The 26,827-nt window shown below is 41.9% G+C and overlaps 1 protein-coding gene across 2 annotated transcripts; it reads right to left on the bottom strand.

Moving 5' to 3' along the window:
* Positions 1-1,445: 1,445 nt before the first annotated feature.
* On the bottom strand, positions 1,446-26,251 carry LOC105017378 (G-protein coupled receptor 22-like). 2 transcript variants are annotated; one of them, XM_020055272.2, is made up of 2 exons: positions 25,866-26,251; positions 1,446-6,469 (listed from the first exon to the last, which is right to left on the bottom strand). In XM_020055272.2, the coding sequence occupies exon 2, from the start codon at positions 6,361-6,363 to the stop codon at positions 4,867-4,869; it is 1,497 nt and encodes a 498-aa protein (XP_019910831.1). In that variant the 5' UTR covers positions 6,364-6,469; positions 25,866-26,251; the 3' UTR covers positions 1,446-4,866. The 2 variants fall into 2 exon arrangements, with proteins under 2 accessions (XP_019910831.1, XP_019910832.1); XM_020055273.2 differs by having other exon boundaries at positions 26,140-26,251.
* Between the last annotated feature and the right edge of the window lie 576 nt (positions 26,252-26,827).

Below are 26,827 nucleotides of genomic sequence, written 5' to 3'. Positions count from 1 at the left end.
ACAACAAAAAAATCCAGAAAAACGCATGTAAAAAATGTTATAAATGGATTTGCATTTTAATGAATGAAATAAATATTTTATCCCCTCTCAATCAGAAAGATTTCTGGCTCCCAGGTGTTTTTTATACAGGTAACGAGCTGAGATTAGGAGCACACTCTTAAAGGCAGTGCTCCTAATCTCAGCTTGTTAACTGTATAAAAGACACCTGTCCACAGAAGCAATCAATCAATCAGATTCCAAACTCTCCACCATGGCCAAGACCAAAGAGCTGTCCAAGGATGTCAGGATACAAGATTGTAGACCTACACAATGCTGGAATGAGCTACAAGACCATCGCCAAGCAGTTTGGTGAGAAGGTGACAACAGTTGGTGCGATTATTCGCAAATGGAAGAAACACAAAAGATCTATCACTCCCTCGGTCTGGGGCTCCAGGCAAGATCTCACCTCGTGGAGTTGCAATGATCAGGAGAACAGTGAGGAATCAGCCCAGAACTACACAGGAGGATCTTGTTAATGATCTCAAGGCAGCTGGGTCCATAGTCACCAAGAAAACAATTGGTAACACACTATGCCGTGAAGGACTGAAATCCTGCAGCGCCCGCAAGGTCCCCCGGCTCAAGAAAGCACATGTACAGGCCCGTCTGAGGTTTGCCAATGAACATCTGAATGATTCAGAGGAGAACTGGGTCAAAGTGTTGTGGTCAGATGAGAACAAAATCGAGCTCTTTGGCATAAACTCCATTCGCCATGTTTAGAGGAGGAGGAATGCTGCCTATGAACCCAAGAAAACCATCCCCACCGGAGGTGAAAACATTATGCTTTGGGGGTGTTTTTCTGCTAAGGGGACAGGAAAATGTTACCGCATCAAAGGGACGATGGACGGGCCATGTACCGTCAAATCTTGGATGAGAACCTCCTTCCCTCAGCCAGGGCATTGAAAATCGGTCGTGGATTGGTATTCCAGCATGACAATGACCCAAAACACACGGCCAAGGCAACAAGGGAGTGGCTCAAGAAGAAGCACATTAAGGTCCTGGATTAAGGTCTCCAGACCTTAATCCCATAGAATATCTGTGGAGGGAGCTGAAGGTTTGAGTTACCAAACATCAGCCTCGAAACCTTAATGACTTTGAGAAGATCTGCAAAGAGGGGTGGGACAACATCCCTCCTGAGATGTGTGCAAACCTGGTGGCCAACTACAAGAAACGTCTGACCTCTGTGATTGCCAACAAGGGTTTTGCCACCAAGTACTAAGTCATGTTTTGCAGAGGGGTTGAATACTTTTTTCACTCATTAAAATGCAAATCAATTTATAAAAATTTTTACATTCGTTTTTCTGGATTTTTTTGGTGTTATTCTGTCTCTCACTGTTCAAATAAACCTACCATTAAAATTAGAGACTGATAATTTCTGTCAGTGGGCAAACGTACAAAATCCGCAGGGGATCAAATAAATGTTTCCCTCACTGTACATACGTTAATCATTTTATTCATAATGTATTTTGTTGACTTCATTGATTAAATCAATTTAAATTTCACATTGTAACACAACAAAACATTGAAAAGAAACATAACATTCTCATTAAGAATCTATGAATAATTATTAACATAATTTAGGCATGGGAACATTTAGCAGATCCAAACTTATTTGTATTTGTGTATCTATGGTTGTCAATGTTTTTGTGTTGCCTTGAAAGCTGCCTTTGAATGCTTGAGTGGGTGGCATTCTTCTGCTGGCAATACATACATACACTCACATAGGGAAGTATCATAAGCATGTATGGGCTGTACTCAGTAAAATTCACCTTAGGTCTCCATTTGTAAATAGACACTATAGTACCTAAAAGATAACGCATCCTGACACTGCCCTGATAATGGCCCTGTATGTTTTGTTTGTGGAAACAAGAACATCTTACTATAGGAGGCAGAGTAAAGTAGTGGCTGGGCTGGAGAGAAAGATACAGCAATGGTAATTCAGCAAAAGGTGATCCTGTAATCCTGGCTCTACTTTCAAGAACCATATCTTTAATCCAGCTCTACTTTCAAGAACTGTATCTTTAATCCAGCTCTACTTTCAATAACGGTGTCTTTAATCCAGCTCTACTTTCAAGAACTGTGTCTTTAGTCCAGCTCTACTTTCAAGAACTGTGTCTTTAATCCATCTCTACTCTCCAGAGGGGTTTCTGTAATCCAGCTCTAGTTTCCAGAGGTGTTTCTGTAATCCAGCTGTAGTTTGCAGAGGTGTTTCTGTAATCCAGCTGTAGTTTCCAGAGGTGTCTCCGTAATCCAGCTCTAGTTCGCTGTTGGTTAAATTGTATAATGTCCCAGTAGTTGTTTCTACAATGCACAGTTGAATCTTCGATAAACCCTGCCCTGAAATTTTGGCAACCAATCACAGCTCTCTGTTGAAAAACAAACCTTACTTTCATTAAGAAGTGGAAAGGTGGTTTTAATATGACTGGGAAAAAATCCACTGAAATACCTTCCCAACTGACAGTACAGCAATGCAGATCTAATTTACCGGACCTACGAATTATCCTACGTGCTGACATCTGATATCACCTACTCAGGAATCAATATAAAATCAAAATCAATAGCATTTTTGGGCAGAAAATGCAAAAAGAACATCATATATAAAAAGCCATCTATGAATATAGTTCTTAAACACTCAAATGTGTTGAAAAAACAAATGCATATGAAAAAACTGAGTTGTTGCAGATCCACCTGTAGTCTTGACCTTTAGAGAATAAGAATCTCTTTCATGGAAGATCCTGAAGTTTCTGCGCATCTACCATATTCATAATATTTTCAAACAAAGTATGCTGTGCCCTCTATTAACCTTTACAACCCCTTTCTCTGCTGTTCCTGGACCCTGATGCAATGATCGCACAACATGTTTCTGCCAGATGCAATGTGTGTAGACTAACCTCTGTTTCTGCTACTACAGTATCCCAAGTAAAAACATTCAGAAAATGTTGACACCTACGAATAGTCACTTATTCTTGCAGATGAAATACATCAAACGTGAATGTTTCAGCAGCAAATCCATATGACAAAAGAGGAACAACAACATCCATAAGATAGCTAGAACTTTAGTGAAAGAGATACATCTTTTTATGGTCTAACAAGAGATACAGAGCCAAGGCCATAAAGAATAGTATCTTTCTGTAAAATGTGGGAGTGATGTTATAAGGCTATTGTGCTTGGATTTTACCCAAATATCTGGTAGCCTCTGCCAGGAAGCTGACACTTGGTCACAATGGATCCTCCAGTGAGACATCAACGCCAAGCACACATCAAAATCTAAGAAAGAAATGATCAACTGATCAAGATTTTGCAATGGTAATCTCAGTCTCCAGACTTAAATCCAAACAAAAACCAATAACGTAACCACATGAAATCCTAAAATGCTTTAGCGGGAAGCCCCCTGATCTATTACGGGTGTTTCCCTTTTGCACTCTTTAACCAATCCAGTAACTATGGAGATGAAGTTAAAATGGAGTGTTGTTTATTAACATCTGATGCGGAAAATGGATCAAAGACTCATCTCCATGATATCCCCTGAAGACCAAATGCATCTGTAAACTATAGTACAAAATAATATATATCTACAGAATGTAACTTTTTTTTACATATGCAATATAGCTCAGTATTTCTATTATTAATGTTTTGCTCATCTTTCACACTGATGCGAATTGTGGACCAGACTGTATAAATAAAGCCTCCTGGGAACAGTCCCAAGTGTGCTTCCAGACCAAAACCCTGAGCATTGTGGTGTGTTCAAGACAATTCAGAACTTGGAAACCAGATATGTGTGGCTCATAGTAGTTACTTTTAAAACAAGCTTTTGTCTGAGGGCCACATACTGTACAAGCTCTTGTTTAAATTGCATTAAAGCCATTGGTTTTTCATAGTAACAAAAGCAAAAATATGTTATACCTAAATAATTACATTGAACAGTGTGTTAGTGGTACTTGCAACTGTGATTCCTAAAATACAGAGTATTTTTAATAATAATTAATGCTTTTGGATCATTGTTTGCTAGCTGGTTAGCTAGTTCTAAGTGCCATTGGGTACCACTGATAAAGTTACTGTAGCCATCCAGTTCATACAACTTGTTTTCATCAAATGTTTTATAGATCTCTATATTACATACTAATGCAACATTAGGATATGATTGAGTGCACTCCTTAACTGTAAATTAATGTATTAGCTTAACTCATACTGCATTAGTGACTGGGTAGCCACACAATATGCTTAATTGAACCCCCACAAGGAATTTCATGGGGTACAAATAGATATGTCTGTCTGTACATTAGTATATTAATTTAACTCATTAATACACCACTGGCCCAAAAATTGCATAATTTGTGGATGGAAACATTTAGTGTCACCTTGCTTTGCCAGGCTTCTGTGAAGCCACTGTATTGACAATTCACTACAACAAACGGAGTGCTCCGATCAGCAAGTGGTCGTCCCGAGTTGAAACCTGATCTCACAAAGTGAGAGAATATCACAGGCAAAAATCAACAACGCCATCTAAAAGCCTTGACTCCCTGCTACCATATGCTTTCTAGCTCACAAGGCTGGGCATTTACAAATGATTGTGTGAAGTTTGTCTTACTCCTCAAACGCTTTATAACAGCAGATTCTTTGGAGTGTGATGGTCACTGTGGAGAAAAACAGGACGTTTCTGTCATCAACTCACAGAATGACCGGCTGAGGTCATTTTGACGGTGTTCCTACAGGTGGTTTATTAGGGGAATTGGTCTTCCTAGGAGAATGCTCAGCGAAGGGTCAGGGACCTCCACACAGACCTGTGCCCCTCTCTATTCAATTGATATACCCACTTAGTTTGTTTTGTTCTCACAGGGGTTCTGCCGGGCAATGGGCAGCGGCGTCACAGCCCTCTAGCCGTAACTGGCATCTCTTCCTCGGCTCCACCCAGGAGTTGTGTATGACTGTCCCTCCTGGCGAGGGATCCACCTGCAGCAGGGACACCACCCTCTTCTTCACCTTGGCCCTGAGGGCACGCCTCAGCTTCTGCCTGGTGAAAGCGTAGAGCAGTGGGTGGGAGACGGTGGTACCATAGGCCAGGGCAAGGAACCAGAGACGCACGCTGACTAGGGTGTCGCTGGGCCCAAGGCCCAGGATCAGCACGTTGGCCACGGACAGAGGAGCCCAGCAGCCCAGGAAGGTGGAGATAATGAGAAGGGACATCTTGAAGATGCGCCGCTGGCGCTCCCGTCGGTCCCGGTGACGCCTCACGGCCCGTCGCAGGGCGATGATTGCGGACACGGACGCCTGGACCGTGGGGCCGGTGACCGGGGCGGCGGCAGTGCAGTCCGGGCCGACCAGAGGGGCTGAGGACCGGGCTGGGGGTGACGTGGCCGTCGGGGTGGGGGACGGGGAGGGGATGAGGGGAGGGTGAGAGAGGTGCTTGGTCGTGTCTGTACACTGCTCCCCTCCCTCTATCACTCCCAGCCTCGCCACCTGCTTCTGCTTCTTACGGCGCCCCCTATAGGAGGGGCCCCTGAAGCGCTGGCTCTTCTTGATGTGGGAGCCGATGCGAATGTTCAAGGCCCGTAGGATCCGTGAATAGGTGAACAGCATGACTACCACCGTGATGAAGAAGATGGGCACCTGCAGCATGAGGTGGTAGTACATAGCCAGGCCAGTGTGGTAGCCCTGCCCGCCCACACACAGCAGCGTCCGGTTACGCCACCCAGGAACCGGGGTGGTGCCCGGGGGGGAGGACGAAGAGGAGGCGGGGCCGTCATGCCCACTCTCCGCTCCCCCGGTGAGAAACTCCACCTCCAGGAACGGGATGAAGAAGACGGCCAGAGACGTGGCCCAGACTGTGGCCAGCAGGTGCCCCGCCCTCTGCGGGGTGAGCAAACGGTTGGCCGGCCGGACCGAGATGTCGTAGCGGTCCACGCTGATGACCAGCACGTTGATGGCGGTGGCGATGGAGGCGAAGGTGACACATGCCTCGTGGAAGCAGCAGAGAAGCGCCAGGTTGGGCCCGGGGGGTAGCAGAACCACCACCAGGGTCAGAGGCAGACACAGAACGCACAGCACCACGTCCAGGACATGCAAGTTGACCGTGACCATGTTGCTGACCGAGTCGACCAGCTTGGACTGGGACCAGTAAAGCACCAGCACGGTCAGGTTGCTGCTGAAGCCCAGCACCAGCTCCAGCATCAGGAAGGCAGTCAGAGACACCTGGAAGCCCAGTGGGTAAGGCATGTACCAGGCTTTGCTGGAGGACACGCTCCCTTCTGAGACTACCTCCAGGGCCCCAACACTCACCACCACCTCAGCCCAGTCGCTGGGGGCCGGGGTGTAGCGTTCTGTCTCCATGGTGGAGACCTCTCAGGCACAAGGCGTAGTAACCATCACAGACGTGATGTGTTCACATGGTGCAGCCTGGCTCAATGATGGTGAAGGAGAACAGTTCCATGACAGCCTGCAGAGAAACACAGACACGGACAGAGATAAGGTGTCTTATGGGGGTTTGGAAATGAAATTGTTGAAGCTGTAAGGCAAAGGAAACAAACACACAGGCGGTTCTCAGAAATAGCCCAATATCACCTGCTATATATATCACGCTTCCACTGTAAGTACATACATTGCTTTTAGCTATTATGTGATTTGTCAGTCTGGTTTTCAAAGTGCATTTAAGGGCATCAACCAGCTTGAACAATACATCTACATCAGCAGGTGGTCTAGAGGCATCTCCATAATCCCCTGGAGGGGAAATCTACATCATGGCTCTCTGACAGACACGACGTCTGTCATCTCATCAAAGAGATTTACTAAATATCAGCATCAGTCATGGTGGCTGTGCTTTACAATTCACAGAGCTGCTGTAGCAGCCTGTTTACAGAGCTACATCACAACACTGCAAAACAGGCCAACATGGACACGCTCCTACTGTCAAGTTAGCAGTTGGTATTGAGGCACACATTTCCTGACATTCACATGTAAAACTGATACAAGTCATGTCTGGGTGGTAGTGGGATTGTTAAAGATGAAACTCATGAGGGTTTAGATTTTTTGAAATATAACTGCAGAGTGTCCATAAACATACAGTATCCGCAGTTACAGGAGAATTGGTTTGTAGTATTACTTGCCCTCCATTGTTGTGACTGAAATGATATTCGGCTATTGATTTCTCTGGCCATGTGTTCTTGTTGAAATGGGTGTTTTGACTATATAATGTATTTCCCTTTGCCTCCTTTAACTGCTTAGTCTGACATGTGGACATAAACCAATTTTAAGATATATACATACACAGTCCTGAAAAAGCTAAACTGAATTGTATTGGATATTAGCAAATGTGGTTTTGACAATGCTGTTCCAAGATGTGATATTTTTAGAAACATCTTTTTGTCCCTCCCACAACTTCCTTAAATCCTCTCTCAGCCAACTCCCAAAGGTTCAGGGCAGCTGAAAATGATGCCAAGCCTTTTTCCACAGCATTCTGTTTACCTCCAACCAAGAAGTCACTTTAGACAATTCATGTTTGCTAGAATGTGACTGAACCAGCAAATTAAATGAGACCCATCCACTTACAATGTTGAATTTGCATTAGACTTAAGGCACTTGCAGATGGGCTGCGGTAAGCAACAACTGAACCACGAGAAAAATCTGCCTGCCGTGTGTGTACACCCATGCGGTGAGGTACACAAAACAGCCATCACGGCTGACTTAGCGTTGGTTACCATGGTAACAACAATGCTCTGGCGAAGCTAGGTTTATATGGCAGCACCACCGAAATCAATTGCCTGCTATCATAGTGCTTATTATAACGTGTGTTTTTATTTTGCCCATGAGTGAGATCATTTTTTTTTGGGTGGTTTCATGTTAAATTTAAAAAAGGTTCACAAAGGGATGTCAACACAGCCCTCAAAAGAACCACACATAGCGGTTACGCCCATAAGCAGCCATCTGGGGCAACGCAGACCTCCACAAACTGACCGGTAAAGGTCTCAGATTTAAATTGCAGTAGGACGGCGGGCGGCAAAACGCAAGCAGTTTTGCAAGCGGCGTGGTGCTCGATCCCTTGAGCGGTGCCGCTTTCTGTGCATGCTTGCTCGTGGGTAGAGGCGCCCAAAGTTGAAATGTTTTGAACTTTTGAGCCCCCGCCGCTCATGTTGACCAATGAACGTGTTCATCTTGTCAACCAATCAAACGCTCATTCAGTGACAACACCGATAGGCTATATGAGATGGAAAAAGAGGACAAATATATTCTTGTCGGATGCCCCGTAATTATACAATTTAACTTTGCACTCCGCAGACCTACAGGGACATAAACAAAAAAATGCAGCGTGAAGGAACATTGGTGCAGTTGTGTGCTTATCGGGTGGGTGTTAGCCTGTATATTATGGACGCAAAAGGAGGAGAGTGGGTTTATTATACCGTTTATACTAGTTTGAATGGCTAGCTTTGCACGTGCTCAACTACATACATACACATACATCTTCTTCCGCTTCATCCGGGGCCGGATCGCGGGGGCAGCAGTCTAAGTAGAGATGCCCAGACTTCCCTCTCCCCAGAGACTCCCTCCAGCTATTCCAGAGGGACACCGAGGCGTTCCCAGGAGACATAGTCCCTCCAGCGTGCTGGGTCTTCCCCAGGGTCTCCTCCCGGTGGGACGGGACCGGAACACCTTCCCAGGAAGGCGTTCCGGAGGCATCCAAAACAGATGCCCAAGCCACCTCAGCTGACCCCTCTCGATGTGGAGGAGCAGCAGCTCTACTCTGAGCTCCTCCCGGGTGACCGAGCTTCTCACCCTATCTCTAAGGGATCGCCCAGCCACCCTGCGGAGAAAGCTCATTTCGGCCGCCTGTATCCGGGGTCTTGCCCTTTCGGTCATGACCCAAAGCTCATGACCATAGGTGACAGTAGGAACGGAGATTGACCGGTAAATCAAGAGCTTCGCCTTGCGGCTCAGCTCTTTCTTCACCACGACAGACCGATACATCGACCGCATTACTGCAGAAGCTGCACCGATCCGTCTGTCAATCTCCCGTTCCATCCTTCCCTCACTCGTGAACAAGACCCCTAGATACTTAAACTCCTCCAATTGAGGCAGGCACTCTCCACCAACCTGAAGTGGGAAAGCCACCCTTTTCCGACTGAGGTGAAGTTAATTGAATATCAATCTTAATTTCATTTTTTATATTATAACAATATAGCCTAATAATAATAACAAGAATAATATTGCACACAGATGAGAATTCCCTAACCCTTACCTCGACAATTACATATTTAACGTAACTTCGCCGGAGCATTGTTGTTACAATGGTAACCAACGCGATCAGCCACTGTAGCTGTTGTGTGTACACCCCCACATTGGTTTACACACAGTATGCAGATTTTTCTCGCTGTTCAGTTGTCGCTTACCGCGGCCCGTGTGCAGGCACCTTCATTCGTCAGGTAGTGGCACACTCAATGACATGGGAGCGATAGGGATAACCGTCTAAGGGACAGAAATACGAGGCTGAGTTAACAACGCAATTTTAGACTGGTACATAGTGCTAGTTTAAAATTTGCTCACAGACTAGTCTTATGCAAGTAAGACCGTTTCACAAAAATAAAGACTGACTTACTTTAGACCAAAAAAATTTTTACAGCTTACCCCCAGGCTAACTTTGGTCTAAGATACTAGTTACCTTGGTAACAGTCAGTTCCGTTACAAAACAACAGCAAATAAAATTAATAATGGCTCATAATTTGTGGTTTCCTGACGATTTAATGGAGAGAGCTATGAGAAGGGAGAGTTTTTCGGGACCGCAATAACACACTGGAAAAATATACTGTACAACAGTGAGGCCATCATCGGTTGGTTTTGTTTGCCCAAGGAAGCTATCCTGAGTCTGACCGACGAATTAGCTTAAGTACTTAGCCCTGCCACATTACACCGAAATTAGGTAGCAGCAACGTTGTCACAACCAGAAAAGTGAAAGTTTTCTTGTCGCTACGACGTAACTAATTGACGTTGTCAGTTGGTCGCTAGCATGTCGTGGCAACGTGTTAATTTCTAAGGTTGTCGGTTGGTACTCGCAAATCCCAGGCATCCTATCCAGTTGACCATTCGTTGCCCTTTTCCCTTTACATGTTCTATATTCATACAGTGGGGAGAATAAGTATTTGATACACTGCCAATTTTTCAGGTTTTCCTACTTACAAAGCATGTAGAGGTCTGTCATTTTTATCATAGGTACACTTCATCTGTGAGAGACGGAATCTAAAACAAAAATCCAGAAAATCACATTGTATGATTTTTTAAAAAAAATTCATTTTATTTCATGACATAAGTATTTGATCACCTACCAACCAGTAAGAATTCCGGATCTCACAGACCTGTTAGTTTTTCTTTAAGAAGCCCTCCTGTTCTCCACTCATTACCTGTATTAACTGCACCTGTTTGAACCCGTTACCTGTATAAAAGACACCTGTCCACACACTCAATGAAACAGACTCCAACCTCTCCACAATGGCCAAGACAAGAGAGCTGTGTAAGGCTGGGATGGGCTACAGGACAATAGGCAAGCAGCTTGGTGAGAAGGCAACAACTGTTGGAGCAATTATTAGAAAATGGAAGAAGTCCAAGATGACGGTCAATCTCCCTTGGTCTGGGTCTCCATGCAAGATCTCACCTCATGGGGCATTAATGATCATGAGGAAGATGAGGGATCAGCCCAGAACTACACAGCAGGACCTGGTCAATGACCTGAAGAGAGCTGGGACCACAGTCTCAAAGAAAACCATTAGTAACACACTACACCGTCATGGATTAAAATCCTGCAGCGCACGCAAGGTCCCCCTGCCTAAGCCAGCACATGTTGGAGGAAGAAGAAGGATGAGTAAAACCCCAAGAACACCATCCCAACCGTGAAGCATGGAGGTGGAAACATCATTCTTTGGGGATGCTTTTCTGCAAAGGGGACAGGACGACTGCAGCATATTGAGGGGAGGATGGATGGGGCCATGTATTGCGAGATCTTGGCCAACAACCTCCTTCCCTCAGTAAGAGCATTGAAGATGGGTCGCGGCTGGGTCTTCCAGCATGACAACGACCCGAAACACACAGCCAGGGCAACTAAGGAGTGGCTCCGTAAGAAGCATCTCAAAGTCCTGGAGTGGCCTAGCCAGTCTCCAGACCTGAACCCAAAAGAAAATCTTTGGAGGGAGCTGAAAGTCTGTATTGCCCAGTGACAGCCCCGAAACCTGAAAGATCTGGAGAAGGTCTGTATGGAGGAATGGGCCAAAATCCCAGCTGCAGTGTGTGCAAACCTGGTCAATAACTACAGGAAACGTATAATCTCTGCAATTTAGTTTTAGATTCAATCACTCACAGTTGAAGAGTACCTATGATAAAAATAACAGACTTCTACATGCTTTGTAAGTGGGAAAACCTGCAAAATATGCAGCGTATCAAATACTTGTTCTCCCCATTGTAAAAGGAAATTATGTTTTTAAATGCACTGCCCCTTTAAATAAAAGACAGCGATTGGAGTAATTGCTAGCTCTTTCATCATCTCTGTACGCTAAATATGGAGCCAACTCAACAATCCACTGCATGGCCACGATGAATCCGCACTGTGCAGCACAGCTACAGTACTGTCCCACATAGGCCATACGATGTGCCCACAAAAACCCAGCCCACCAAACAAGTTTCTGTGCTAAGCCTGGTGTTTCAATACAATGAAGACTTCTGAGAGAAAATGTATAACATCTTCCATAAACTGAATTGATCTTGGGTATAATCTGATATGTGTCTACAGACCAGACCATAAGCTATGGCGGTACAGAACATACGAGTGGGGATGTCAATGAAATCATTCCTGAACATTGATTAGGAGCCAGTTGCCGAGGACAATCAATTGACTCATCAAAGTCACATAGTGTCCTCCGAAAAAGGGCATTTTACAAAATGGACACCTTCTGCACTAGTTCAGAAATAACGTACAGTATTTAGTTGAATGATGGACCCAATTTCTCATGTTGCCGTTGCCATAGCAACTGGACTGCGAGGGTCTAGATTAACGAGGGCACACAGATGCTGTAGTACCACTGAACTACAGCATGACACATTATATTGTTGACAGCAACAGTTTTAACAGACTCACAACATATGTCGGCTAGTCTCCAGTTGGGGTACTACAAACACTGGAAGACATCAATTAAGAAACTTCATACATGATGAGAAAAATGAACGACAGGGCCTATTTTGAAGTGTACTGTAAAGGAGACTTAATACACTAAGCTTATAATCATAAGGGCTGAGGTGATGAAAGGTAGAATGTGACGAGCAGGTAAAAAGGTATACACGGAGGCCAGGAACAAGGCAGAAAGGACAGTTAAAAAAGGATGAGGAGAAAGGGGGGTAAATGATGCGAGAACTGGAGGGAGGGAGGAATATGCACAGAGCAGCAAACAGCCGTCCTAAAGCGTTTAAGCTGGCTGGTTTGTGAGCTGATCACCACTATCCTGTGACGACAGATAGAAGACGCAGACTGTCCACAATGACACTTGGTGGTAGATGTTGAACAAGATCCTTTACAAACATGGAACCCACAGCGGTCTTCTCTGAGCATCGCGTTCCGGCGGGTGGGAAGGAAATGAGAAAGGGAGGAACTAGGGAGGGATCAAGAGAAGGAAGAATGGCGGTTGCACTGCAAGGGTAAACAAGATGCCCTAGGGAGACGGGATTCATGGGGTTGTTTTTTCTCACTCCAATCTCTCCGATCAGCCAAGCCCTGTTTCTGCCTGCTCCCTCAGTGTTTTCCTCGCCATTCTGCCACACACATTATCCACCTGATTGTCTTGGTCATGAAGGTGGATCCATGGAGAAACCCTGCAGAAACCTGGTCTCTCACCCAGGAAGAGTACCGGCAGATTCGACTCTGGCTAATGGGGATCCTAATAAATACCAAACACCAATATATTGTGCACATAGACATTAATAAATCATGGCATGTCCTCCAATGCCGTCCTGGTAAATGATGGGTTCATGACCAAAAGCGCATATTGATTTTTCAATGAATCTTGAGACATTGGAGAATGTGTTTGGATTTCTAAGAGATAATCCAATATGACCCTGGTTTGACTCCAGTGGAATGCATGGGATGACCCAGCTCTGAAGTCGCCCCATTAGATTTACATTTAAAATTATTAAGGTTAGGGTTAAGGTTAGGTTAGACTTATGGTAGCCTTATTAAAATTAAAATATTGCCATGCATTGGAAACCCAGTTTAAACCAGTAACTGCTTCTCAACACGTCCAAAACAATCAAATGGTTGCTTTGGTGAAGCTCCAATGGTGCTTCAGGATGGCCAGAAACATCACTAATAGAGTATGTCAATAAATAAACAACAACAAAATAAATTTTAATGTAAGACTGTTTTGTGTTTAGGGAAAAAAACGGAATTACAGTTATTGTTGTTTCTTCACATACAGAAAATACAATTTTTCAGATCCAATCTCTGAATACTGAAAATAACAGAACACATCACCAAATGTTTGCGAAATTGAGTTGCTATGGATCCAACTTTCATTTTCTTTGGATCACTGAACAAGTAGATTTAAAGCTTTCCAAAGCTTCTGCAGGCTCAGATCCTGTATATATTCTCAATCCACAGAGAATGGGTAACAGGGGATTAATGCTTGTTTATTGCAGTCATGGATCAAAACTTTATTAATGTCTTCAGGATCACATAATGTTACAGAATGAAATATAATGGCATGCTATAAAGTTACTGTAAGACATTTTGTAGGCAAATCTCACAAGTAGAGAAAATCGCAGAACAGCACGACTGTATACACAGGTATTGTAGGCTATGCTACAGTTACCTTTACAACATAAATTAGCAAAGTTTTCAGCTGTGGTAACATAATTGCACAAGGAGTTTGTTATGATAAATTTGCCTTTAAAAATGATAAACTTGGATTAACAAACACAACATGCCATTGGAACACATGGTGATGGTTGCTGATAAAGGGACTCTGTACACCTATGTAGATATTCTATTAAAAATCAGCTGTTTCCAGCAACAACGGTCATTTACAACATTAACAATATCTACACTGTATTTCTGTCTAGACAGTGAACTTACCAGCGGGAACTACACTATCATTCAAAAGTTTTGGGGTCACTGCTTTTTTTTATTTTTAAAACAAGGACATTTTAAAGTGACCCCAAACTTTTGAACGGTAGTGTAGTTCCTGCTGGTTAGTTCAGTGTCTAGACTGTCAGTGATTAAAGCATTGCCATGAGTGCAAAAAGAGTTCTCCCGGTTCATTTTCAGCACAGCACCAGTCCAGCTACGAGCCGTCCATCCCAATCACTTAACAGTGAATCATCAACATGCTCTGCAGATTCTGCGCTGTTGGAGTCAGCCCCAGGCAGGCCCTGATGATCAGCTCTGGATAGTGTGAAACCCAGGTGCAGCAGCTCTGAAGCTAACTTCCTAATTAAGTCCTCTGCTGCGGCTGGAGGAAGCCCACAGGGGGACCTCTGGGGCTTCAGGTCGGCTAATTGTGTTTTCCAGTTCCGACCAGCAGAAGGAGCAATGACTTCACTGCACGGAAAACCATGGAATTCATAACTTGCACAATTCACATTTCCAGGTATAGCGTAGAGGTCATTTCTAGGTAGAGCAGGGAATATTCAACGCACAACAGTCCCCAGCCTGGACACATAAGTACTCGTGGCACTCTGCTGAGTTTATAATGAACACAGACCTACTCACTGGGAGGAAGACGGGATGGAAAACAACCAAATGTACAACATTGGAGATGGTAGTTGAAAAAGGGCTGCTGCAGGAGTGTGTTCAGTTTGTAGGAGAAAATGGGACTCTGTTTAAATGCTGTTCATGTGATTCATGTCCTTTACGTTCATAGCTGATACGTTAAGAGCTCTGCTAGCAGGTAATTACTGAACACTGGAGAAAGTAAAGTAGTTCTGTCACTGCCGTAGGAAGGAGGATTGTTCATCCTTCTTGTAGGAGGTGTGAACAGTCATGCATCATTTTCTGTTGATTTCTGCGGTTTCCGCTGCGAGGTGGCAGATCCATTATCCTGAAAACACACCGATCTTGTGACTTAGAGGGGATAGGTACTGTATAACTACAGGCAGAGGTGGTTAGAAGTCAAAGTAGTTAGAGATAGAGTAAGTTAGAAGTAGAGGTAGTTAGAGGTAAAGGTAGAGATCGATCGTGGTACAGGAAGAGGTGGTTAGAGGTCATTTCTGGTACAGGTAGAGGTAGTTAGAGGTACAGGAAGAGGTAGTTAGAGGTAGTTACTGGAGCAGGTAGAGGTAGTTACAAGTAGAGGTAGTTACTGGTACTGGCTAAAGAAGTTAGAAGCAGAGGTAGTTAGAGGTACAGGTACAGGAAGTTACAGGTAATACTGGGCCTACACCGAACAGAGACACCGACAGATCCCATAGGGTTTAGACGTTTTCAATGAGCTTCGAGATATTCTTTATCCTCTCATCATGCCAAAAAAGATGTCACTTAAGACTGATGTCAACCATCTCCATCATACTGTTGTATTACTGTGTACTGTATATTCACACATGTACATTGCACCAAAGCAGGTTAGACAGAGACACAGGATGAATTACATTAGAGCAGAAGGATCCAATTCCTTGGAGACTGTCTGATGTAACAGGTTGTTAAGATGAACACGTTGGAGGATGAGGAAGAGGGACGCTAACACTGTGCATAGTGCCATTAATGTTTACATACACTGTGCCTGAAGTGCTGTGTGCCTTGCACATGGTGTTTAGAAAATCCCTAGAATGTTTATCCGAAATCTATTTCGGATGCATTTGCCAGTATTACACCATACGAGAAAGGTTCAAAACGACGGAGAGAAATCACAGATTCAATAACATTTCACGTCGCGAAAAACATTGTACCAATTAACACGGTTACCAAAGAGGGGTTTTAAAAACATTATCCGGTCGCTTGACAAGCAGTATGTAATGCCGTCACGCAACTATTTTTCTCAAGTTGCCATCCCAGAGCTGTTTGAGAAATGGTGAAGGCTGCCGCCCTGAACAAGTGGACCAGATTGCAGTGCTTTGGCCACAGACTGCATCTTGCAGTTGGTAAGTTATGCCCAGTTGCGCATTTTATTTTAATACTGTTGCTATTGCTATACTATTACTGTTACATATTATTAACTAGCAACCTGTTCTGAAAAATAATTGTTTTCAGGAGTTTCATATATTTCAATTGTAGAGGATGGGGCTGGGGAAGAATGAAGGATACATACTGTCAGGTTTATAGCCAAAGCTCTTTCTGAAGACATCCTGTATTTTTTCACATCGCAATATATATCGCAGAAAAACAAAATATCGCAATGTCAGTCATTTCCAATATTGGGCAACCCTACTAACCCTACTATTGATTTGTTTTCTCTGCAAACATTGCCAACCTTCTCTTGGCACACTGTCACATAGTTTTAATGTACTGAATATAGAGGCAAATGAATAATAGAGTGGGAGACAGAATGGGAAAAATAAATGGAAGGTGAAACGATGGTCTGGGTAGGAAAAGCATCTATTTACCTACCTCGGGCCGCTGTTGCACCATCCATCTATCCATACATGTGTCATCAACAAAACAACACATGACAATGTCACAGTAAAACACAGGACAACCCTCCTACTTATCACTCACTCCAAGACAACAATTCAACCCATTATTTATAACACAGAGAAACAACACAAAGACTGAGGATTAAATTAAATGTCAACTTTCCAATATGAAGCCTCACAACAGGAAGTGGTGACTGGCGCATTGTTGCATAGTCAGTCAAGTCTCCTATTGGGAGAAAGTGCAATGGAAGGAAAGAGCCCAAAACAGCATGAGTTCTCTAATATCATATACAGACAGTGAGAGAAGAGCCTGCTCTTCCTATATGCAGACTAAGTTTAGAGCCTTGCAACCAATACCGGGCCTCCCACAAAGAAAATATATTATTGCTAATTAGACCTTGCAAAGAAACGTCTGTAGGGTGAAGATAACTATGTGCCGAAACATCTGTAAAGTGAAGATAGCCTAATTCTACACTGATGCGTCTTTAGGGTGAAGATAACGCTGTACCGATAACCAGTATTGGGGTACTATAAAAAAAAGAAGTAACTAATTACAGTTGTTCCAATAAAGTGCCTAGTTACCTTAGTTACCTTATTTAGTTACTCGCAGTAGAAAGTAAGGCGTTATGTTAGTCAAGTCAAGGTTTATTTATCAAATGCACCGAATCACACAGCGTCATCTTGCACAATGAAATTCTTGTGGCACCCGACATCTACGTAGTAATAAAAAGACATATATGAAGCAAAAATATAGCAAAAAGGGCTACAAATATAGCAGTTACTTTAAGATAAGTCATTTGATTCTATGAGTTATGAGTTATCATTTAATTACGTAGTCAAGTTGCATATAGTGTCAGTCACCAGCATTATCAATCATACAGCAAGAGTGACCAATCCTGTTATCTCAAGTGATCATATACCCTAAGAAACAAGATCTGCATTTATTTCTTGAATCAATAATCACCTTAATTGCAAGAAACTTGGAATTCGTGGTGAAAAGTATTTATCATAAGTGAGTGTTCTACTATAATAGCCAACAAATATAACTTGATGATTAGTTAGCTTTTAACAGGGGTAATACCAACTAAATAGTCTTCAGTTTTATAACAGCTCAACTAAAACCGTACTAATTGGATTGACACACGATCTATATGTTCTATTTGAAATGGCTACTACTAGCTAGCTGATGCATACACACAACCTAGCTCAAATTTACTACAACGATATGCAACCAAAAGTAAATACTCACGAGATGATCCGACGAGCCATGAAGAAACTGCAAGCCAAGCCATTTCCTGCCTTGGTTTGGCACACAAGGATTATTTTCTGTGTTATGGATCAACTCATGTGCAGAGTTACGCGCGTAGACTCGAGAAAATAGACGTGGTTTATAATTGAAGCGCTGTGACGCGTTACTCCTTACCGTTATAAAGTAGTTGAGTACTTTGTAACGCGTTACCCCCAACACTGACCAAGACCAATATTATTTTTCATATCTTGAATCATTCATTCGGGTCTTTCTCTAACATATCATTAATGGTACATTAATGGTACATTTAAAAAGTTTGTGTTTCAAAAAAAGTTTCAAATCACAAGCATTGGGCAATTTACCATAGAAAATGCAAGGGCGTGTTTTTGGGGAAAACAATATGAGACAGTACAAGAAGTGACAGCACTTCAAAAACCAGAAGACAAATATCAACCCGTACCCCCCAAATCCAACCAGCAACCCCCCATTGCTACCTTCCTTCCCCCCACCATGGTGCTCGGACTGAGGGGCCAGAAAACAGAGCCCACAACCACTGAGATAGCAATGTACCAAAGGCACCATTTCACGTGGGAGAGGAGTGGTTGCAAGAGCCTGTCAAATTTGGATACATTGTCTCTACAAGAAATGTGTTTTCCAATTTTCTGTGGCCTATGTTCTTTTTTTCTTCAAAACACCAGAATTTTCCACTGAAATTAGACTTTAAGAAGACCATTTGGATCTGGATTAACACATTTTCAAGGACGTATCAAATATTCCATATCAAAGAGCAAAGCTATGCAGCAGAGTTTCCTCTGTAGTGTGATATTTGTCACATACAGGAGAGGTATCTGGGAAGATCCTGTATACTGTGGCTCTGGAAAGTATTCACCCCCCTTGGACTTTTCCACATGTTATTGTGTCACATTTAAGTCCATTATTAAAAAACAGAGAGTATACAGAGTACAACGTAAGAACAGGCTGTACTCACAAGTATCTGGGTTAAAAGGGCACTAGGCAAGGAGGTCACCAAGAGGTCTATGGCAATTCTAAAGAAGTTATAGTCTTCCACAGCTGTGAGACAATGTGCATACTGCAACAATAGTCTTAGAATTGTATAAGACAAGTTCTTGAGTTCATTGAACAGGTAAGGGTCTCTTCCAGATTCTCATGCCAGTCTGTGAGGGAGATTTTAGTGCCTAATTCCCTTTCCCACTGTCCTCTAATGGCATCTGTCGAGGGTAGATGGACAGATTGAAACACATCATACTGTCGAGAAACCAGTTTGGTTGAGGGCACATTTTAAGGCACCAATTAAACAGTAAAAGCTGTCTGAAATGTCTTGATTTCATAAACAAATATATTTGATAACCAATAACCTCTGTTGACAGGGCAATACCAGCTTTTTGCAACAACTTTTGAATATATTACATTTTGTTGCTTTACGCTTCCAAGTTGTTTCTACAGCAAAAATCTAAATCAGCATGACTCTAGCAGAATAAAATTAAACCTGAAAATAAAAGTGCTTGTGATTTCACAAAATATAAGCTTGTTATGTTTTAAGAAATCTTTGACAAAGAGCAGCATTTACAAATGATTTAAAGTATCTATTGATCTGAAATACCCAAAAAACAATTAGTTTTTGGTTGAAATTGGAAGATGTCAGATTGCCTGAAACAAAATTGTATTCTTTAACAAAGTTGATGATGGGAGAAAATAACAGAATGGGTTCCCGTTTTTTTTGTTTGTTGCTGTTACCAATGCTGACTTAATCAATAAGCCCTCAGTCATACAGCCCTAACCTCCAGACATTAAAGTCAGGCTGGTTAACCCCAAAACTGAGAGACAGGCCAGTTTAGAGACACAAACCCCAGACAAATCCCATCTGACCAGTGACATGTGGTCATTATGGCACCACTGTTTATTTGATCTGAATGTGCTTGCATATGTTTAGTTCCAAATAGTGTCTGGAACACATGCTCAAAGTTATGGTACAATACGTTTATCAGTGTCCAATTTGCATACACTCACGTGACAGAAAACCTTCAATTGAATGTTTATTGGTCAGTACTGGCCATGTTGTATGAGTTAATGGCCTGAAACTACTGCCCAGTATAGCGCCACCATGTGGCCAACTGCCATTACAGTTTCACCAGCTTGCTGCTTGAAACCTAAATAGCCCAGTTGTAAAACCGACATAAAGACATCCCCAGTATTCATTTTATTGCTCTAATCAATATTGGCTGACCTCTTGGCTGTGAATCCACTCTCTAAGAGCTTCTCCGTAATAATTATTAATAATTCTTAAGATCCATCTGCAATCAATCTATTCTAGCTTGATTTGGCTAATTAACAAGGATAGTCAAAGACATAAATTTCCTTATTTTAGAGGATTCGGATTATAATAATACTATCAGTCGAATTAAAATACCCTAATATGGCCTGTGGGAGTTTAAGGGAGCAACCACTTTTCCTTCCATGTTTATGATTAAAAGTTTCATATATTTTTACTGTGGAACAAAACCCATTAACAAATGCCTGAGAGTCTAAAAAAAAATCTCATATATCTTTATATTAATCAAAAATAAATCCAAGAGGAAGAATTGTTCTTCATCATTGGCCAAATATATATTCTAATAATTTGCTTTCCTTAATTGGTGGCACAAGACAACAAACTCAACAAAACACAATATTCAGGACTATAGATTCCATGAAAGGTAATCAAACAGGACTACCACCTATAACACCAGTAATGAGACATGGAACGGATTCTGTTACCCCCTGCATCTACTTTGATAATGAGTGCCAATTTGTCTTAGGCGATATATAATTTCAGCTAAAAAAATATATAACTAGTTTGTTGGTATTCCAAATTGATTGACCTGAATAGGAAACTAAACACATTTTCACTTAAATTGGAAATTATGCGATGCATTCTTTTTGTGTCAGCAATGTTATAATATTTTTTTTTTGGAAAAGAAATGATTAATAATTTCAATCTCTGGCTTTGAAATTAGCAAAAAGCCAAAACAAAAAGAAAACACAGGCACAACAATGAAAGTAGAAAAATAGAAGTACTAATGCCACATCAAGTACAGCTGTCACTTTGTGATCATACCACAGGCCTTTAGACCAAGCCCAATATGGTCAAATCTTCTTGTGGAGCTGAAGAAGATATGATCCTCTTCCATAAAAGTGAAAACTATTAATTTTGGAGATGGGAGTAAGATCCAATGTTGCTATAACCTACAGTAATTATTCACAGCTAGGTTTTACAGATAAATAGCTGAATTTCTACTAATGCTAATCTGCCAACATTTCGATTTAATCAGCGGGTAATGGGATTACAGATTGAAAATGTAGGAGGAAGCATTTTGTCCACCCTAATCTGATAGTGATAGATGCTCAGACTGCTCTATTGCTCAGCTCAGTTGCCAACACGCACCATATACATTATTCACACATACCAACACATCCTACCAGCCAGCAGTGCACTGTGAATGGAGATGGCAGAAAGGGGTCGGTACCCTGTTCTGTACAAAATAACATACAGCCTTTTGCACTTGTTTCAGCTTCTTTGGTTCCTTCTAGCGCCTCCTTTTGGTAAAACATATTTTCCATCCTGTAAACATCCTGATAAAAGAAGGTGGCTGAATATAGAACAGTGAGGATCTCCAAAAGTCTTATAATTGGTCATGTGACTAACTCCACACTTAGACATGTTCACAAGCCATTAACTCTACGACCTGAAATGTAAATTATCTGTCCATTCCAATGCTCTGACCTTCACCAATACAAAATATGACAGAACCTACAGAGGGCCACAGACCTGTTCAAATGTGATTGGCTTATTGACCATCTGTCTGGAATTTTAACGGCCACTCATTCTGTGATACGGCCAAAACCTTTCTTTTTATTCGGAAATCCAATTACAATTTCTTTCCAGGTCATAAATATTTTTGCTCATTTCATAAGGGTGCTGAGAAGCAGTAAAAGACCCAGCTATTCCAGTTGAGTTTGGTGGCATGAAATATGAAGAGAACACAGATTGAGAGGCAACAGGGTGAAAGCAGGAAAAGAGGAAGATAGTGAACTGGTGTAAAAAAGTCCTTTTAAATGTGTCTTCACATCAGCTGGCTACCTGCTATCAAATCATCTGGTTCTGAGAATAATTTCTCAAAGACAGCGCTGTTCCCAAAATATTTTAATGCATATTCATACTGAATTGTCCCTCTGCCCCACCTCAAACAAATTTGTATCTGACACTTTCCAATCGGTCAAGCCTCGCCCCACATATGCTATTCTTGTTGCAAATTGGGAGAATAGCTTAGAATATAGTACCTTCAAAAATAATCAGACCACTTTCACTTTCTCCACAAATTGCTGTTATGGATGATTAGGCTTGAATGTTAAGGGAAACATCTGGCAAAAACAAGTTATCGCTCCACACCTGGCTAATACCATCTTTAAGATGGAGCATAGTGGTGGGAGCATCATGCTATGGTGATGCTTCACAGGGGCAGAGACTTGGAGATTGGTCAGGTTTGAGGGAAGGATGAACAGAGCAAAATAGAGGTCCTTGAAGAAAACTGATCCAGAGTGCACAGGACCTCAGACTGGGGTGAAGATTCATCTTACATCACAACAACAACCTGAAGCACACAGCCAAGACAATGCTGGAGTGGCTTCGGGACGAGTATATGAATGTCCTTGAGTGACCCAGCACAAGCCCTAACTTCAGTGGGAAGAAATAAAGACCAAAGTTCAAAGACTCCATACCCAAGAAGACTCAGTTGTGATCACTGCCAAAGGTGTTCCTACAGTACTGAAATAAGAACTGAATAAAGGGTCTGAACTCCTAATACATTTTCAGTTTTTTCCCTGATATACTGCCCTGTATAACAAATGTCATTCTGCAGAAGGTATATTATTTATCTGCATGTTTTCCCGTCTGGAATGTTCAGGATAGTCTTGGGCAGACCTAGACACACTATTATTCTGGGTGTGTTGGGCAGATTGGCCCCGCAAAAATAATGATAGCCTCATTTGCCACAAATCAATGAATCTTTAATTTGGAAAAAACTGAACGGGTAGTTATTTGCCTCATGCAGCCGTCTGTAAGTTTTGCGGGATCTGCCAGCTGAACGAGTCTAGTAAATTATGGGTTTTAGAAAGTAGACAATGAGGATGTGGAGGGGCTGAGGGTAGGTCAGGGTGACGGGAGCATCATTTGTTGGTATCCATTGTGTTTTTGTTACCTTTCAGTTTGTATTAATACTGACTTCCTGCCTCCGGCCCTGTCCGGTGTCTCCCTCGGATAGGGCCACAATGTCACTGGACCCCCCTGTCTGAGTCCCAAGGTTTTATTCTGATATATTATTGTGCCAGGGGAGTAGGGTCAGTTCTCCTTTTCCACTCTTAATCCTAGTAAATCTAAGGAATTCACTATCTACATTTTCCTTGTCTCATGCTCCGTTCAAACTTAGGAGGACACCTCTGGAGTACCAGGCTTGAAAGACTCATTGCTGTCCCTGTCCAAAAGTCCTCCTGATTTTGTTGCAGGTCAAGTTGATACCTGACAATTCCAGCTGCCACCCCCTCCCCCAGGTTTTCCCTGTCCTTGTCCATCTGGTCATGCTTCTGAGGTTTTATAGACTGCCAATATGCATTTATTAATTAATAAAGGGTGTACTCTTAAAATGTTCACCCCGGCACAGCCAGAAGAGGACTGGTCACTCCTCTGAGCCGGCTTTCTCTCTGTTTCTTCCCAAATTTCAGCCCCTTTCAGGGAGGTTTTCCTAGCCACTTTGGTTCAACATTGTTTTTGCTAGCTTCTTGGGGTTTAAAGGCTGGGTGTTTTGCAAAATAACTTTGTGACAACTGCTGATTTAAAAAGGGCTTTATAAATACATTTGATTGACTGATAGTTTTCATTTTGTTAAAATTAAGATAGCATGTTTTAATGGATAAATATTGCTGCAATACAGTACAAACACTTTTGAAAGTTTTTCCCTGATGTTCATTCATTTAACCCCTCCTGGATTGAATCATCCTAGGTTTTAAAAGTGCTTTGTATTTATCAGATTCCTCTAGTTTAGGTTGAACCTTGAGCGGCAGGAACACGTAGAGGTGGTGGGGCTTTTTGTTCTTATTACGTGAATAATTTATGGTTGGGCTTTTACAGAAATATGGACCTGAAATAGACAGACTCTGAAAACATGAGCAAGAGGGAAAAAAGAGACACGGAGAAGTGGAACGAGGCAGAGTATTGCTCTTACATGTATTTGAAATACGTATTTAAACTGCTTCAAAATGCTCTAATTCATTTTTTACTAGCTTGAACTAGCATCTGATGTGTTTAGAATTGTAGTACTTTTTCAATTACACAACTTAAAAGAAGGGGGGAGCGCATTACAATATTACAATAGCCAATAATTTGTTAATTTAGTATCCATAGCAACGTATCACTATCTATCTAAAGTAGATAAATAGTAAATACAGTATCAAAGCAATAGAAAGATAAAAAGTAGTAATCACAAAAAAATACAATGGAGTGGGAGGTAAGTGCAAATACCTGGCCTGTATATTAATTGTATACAATACTGTGGAGAATTTCCCTGCATTTTGTTTCCATCCATTGTTTTGTTTTTTTGCTGGTTTTTTTATTGTTATTATAAGTGATGCTCATCTCTAGAGTTAAGGAGTGAGCAAGAACTTGGAGATCCAGAGGAAGAGGTTGATGCGTCTTTTTAAAGGGTGCCCGCTGGACAAAATGATGAGGTTACTTATCTACACAAGGAGGCAATTAGAAGACAATGAATCCAATCGGCCTCCTGACAGCAGGGCAGCAGAGCAGAGTGACGCCAACATTCCTGACATAATGAATGTGTCTCTGAGCTGCATGTCTGTCCATTCTCTATCCAGTACTTAACAAGAGAATACAAACACACCCCACCACAGGGAGGTCTGTTCACCTATTTTAGCCTCAGATTATACCCTTCTCGTTAATAGATCTTATTCCTCCCACCTTGTCTCCCTCTCTTTTCACCTGCCCAGTATATTTGGTGTATTTGCACAGGTGCTTATGAGACTGCATTGATATTTATATTATTTATTTAGCCAATTCGAATCAACCTGTTGATTGACCTGTTAGTTAATAAAGATAACTTTGTATCTTTGCTACAGGCAAAGACCACACACAAACACATCTGTCTATACTTGTGGGGACCACGAGTATATACTTTAGACCAACCCATAACCCTGAAATCCATGTTCCCTATTCTCTAGCCCAACATAATGCCTAAAAGTCAAATTCTAATACTATGCCCAGTTGTACATTTCTCCCAAACCTTATCCCTAAGATAAACATTACATTTTGCAGAAGGGACCTGTCAAAAAACCTTGAGGGGACTGATTTGTTTACTATCTTTGTGGGATCTCAAATGTACCCATAGACATGGTTCGGTCACACACACACACCTTGATATATAGTATGTAAGGAGAGATGTTTTCTTAGACATCTGAAGACTGCAGTGGAGGTGTTCCCAGAGGAGCGTGGGAGAAACACACAGCCTCGAAGCCTGTATATGTGAAGCAGCTTCACCCAGAATAAAGCGGGGGGCGGCATACTCATAAAATCAATCAATACTATTTTCATAAAAATTAACCACCAAAAATCCAAGAAAAAATTTATGCAGTTATTGTTGCTGCAGAATATAACAAAAAATGTATCACTCATGGAAAAAAAAATTATGTGCACTTTATTTTTAGGTTAAATCAATCATCTAAAGAAATGTATATCCCAAAGTAATTTGCGAAAGAAACAAAACTATTTAGTGGAAATATTAAAAACACAAGGATTGTGCAGCCGGTACAGTAAAAACACTGCCAAATAATGCAGACGCATATACTTTTTAACATGAATTCATGAATTGTATATTGAGAATTTCATGCCATATCAAGTTTCTAAGGTCAGGTAAAATAATGGTACAGGACTTACGTCGTGTCAGTGCCTGTCCTGAAGATTCCCAGCTACATTCTTTACCTGTTCCGTTAGTCTGTCTTCTGTTTTCTTAGACAAATAATCAGAATATTGCCATGTATTTCATGTCATGTTTTATGTTAATGGATTGTTTAAAATTATGCAATAGCCGTAACCATCACTGCCACTCTGTCCTATTAAAGCTGCTGTTGTTCCCTCCGTATCGGAGATGATTGTCCACCAGTGATATTCAGCCAACGTAAAGCCTCCCTATTCCCTACTCATCTCTCACCGTCAACATGTTGCCAGTGTCTTCGGAGACCACATGCTCAGTGGAGAGCAGGTTACCTCGTCTGGTCACAACAGACAGAAAGTTGATGTCCCTCCATCCAGTACCGGACTGCACCGTGTGGGTTTGCGATTTAGCAATGACTGTATTTCGCGCGCTGAGTGACAGGAAGGAGGAGCTATATTTTATAAGCAAGGTCATTCCTAGCATGTGGGAAAACATGGAGAATGGGGGGCTTGGTAGTATTTCAGTTAGGTGCCAAGATAGATCAAACGAACGAATCTGCCTACGATTTGAAAGAAAGAAAAATACTTCGTGTGATTATATACTTTATATTTTTTAACTGAACATATGCAATGCTAGCAGCAGTTGGATGGAATATTTACCCTCATTGTCCTCTCCAATGTCAAGGTCAAGAACATCATAATCCGTTTGAGCTACCTCAATGAGTCATCTTCAAAATTATTATTTTAAGGTCAGCAAAGAAATAGTTGAACATTAATACTGAGCTTTATTGTTTGCTAAACAAACTGCAAATGTATACAAATGTCTTGAGAAATCACAAAATAAATTGTCTCCTTCAAAATGATTAACAGCCCTGCTAAAGACTATCAAAAAAAGTCTGCATAAAATAACTAGATTTGGTGGAACATTGTACTTTATTAATAATTCAAGGAATTCATTATTTTTT

This window comes from Esox lucius, chromosome 17, assembly GCF_011004845.1.
Source record: "Esox lucius isolate fEsoLuc1 chromosome 17, fEsoLuc1.pri, whole genome shotgun sequence".
Classification (NCBI taxonomy): Eukaryota; Metazoa; Chordata; class Actinopteri; order Esociformes; family Esocidae; genus Esox; species Esox lucius.
This window is presented reverse-complemented; position numbering and strand designations above follow the sequence as displayed.

Bases quoted from the DNA above. Each gene is read 5' to 3' on its own strand.
- LOC105017378 (XM_020055272.2), bottom strand. From the start codon at position 6,363: ATGGAGACAGAACGCTACACCCCGGCCCCCAGCGACTGGGCTGAGGTG.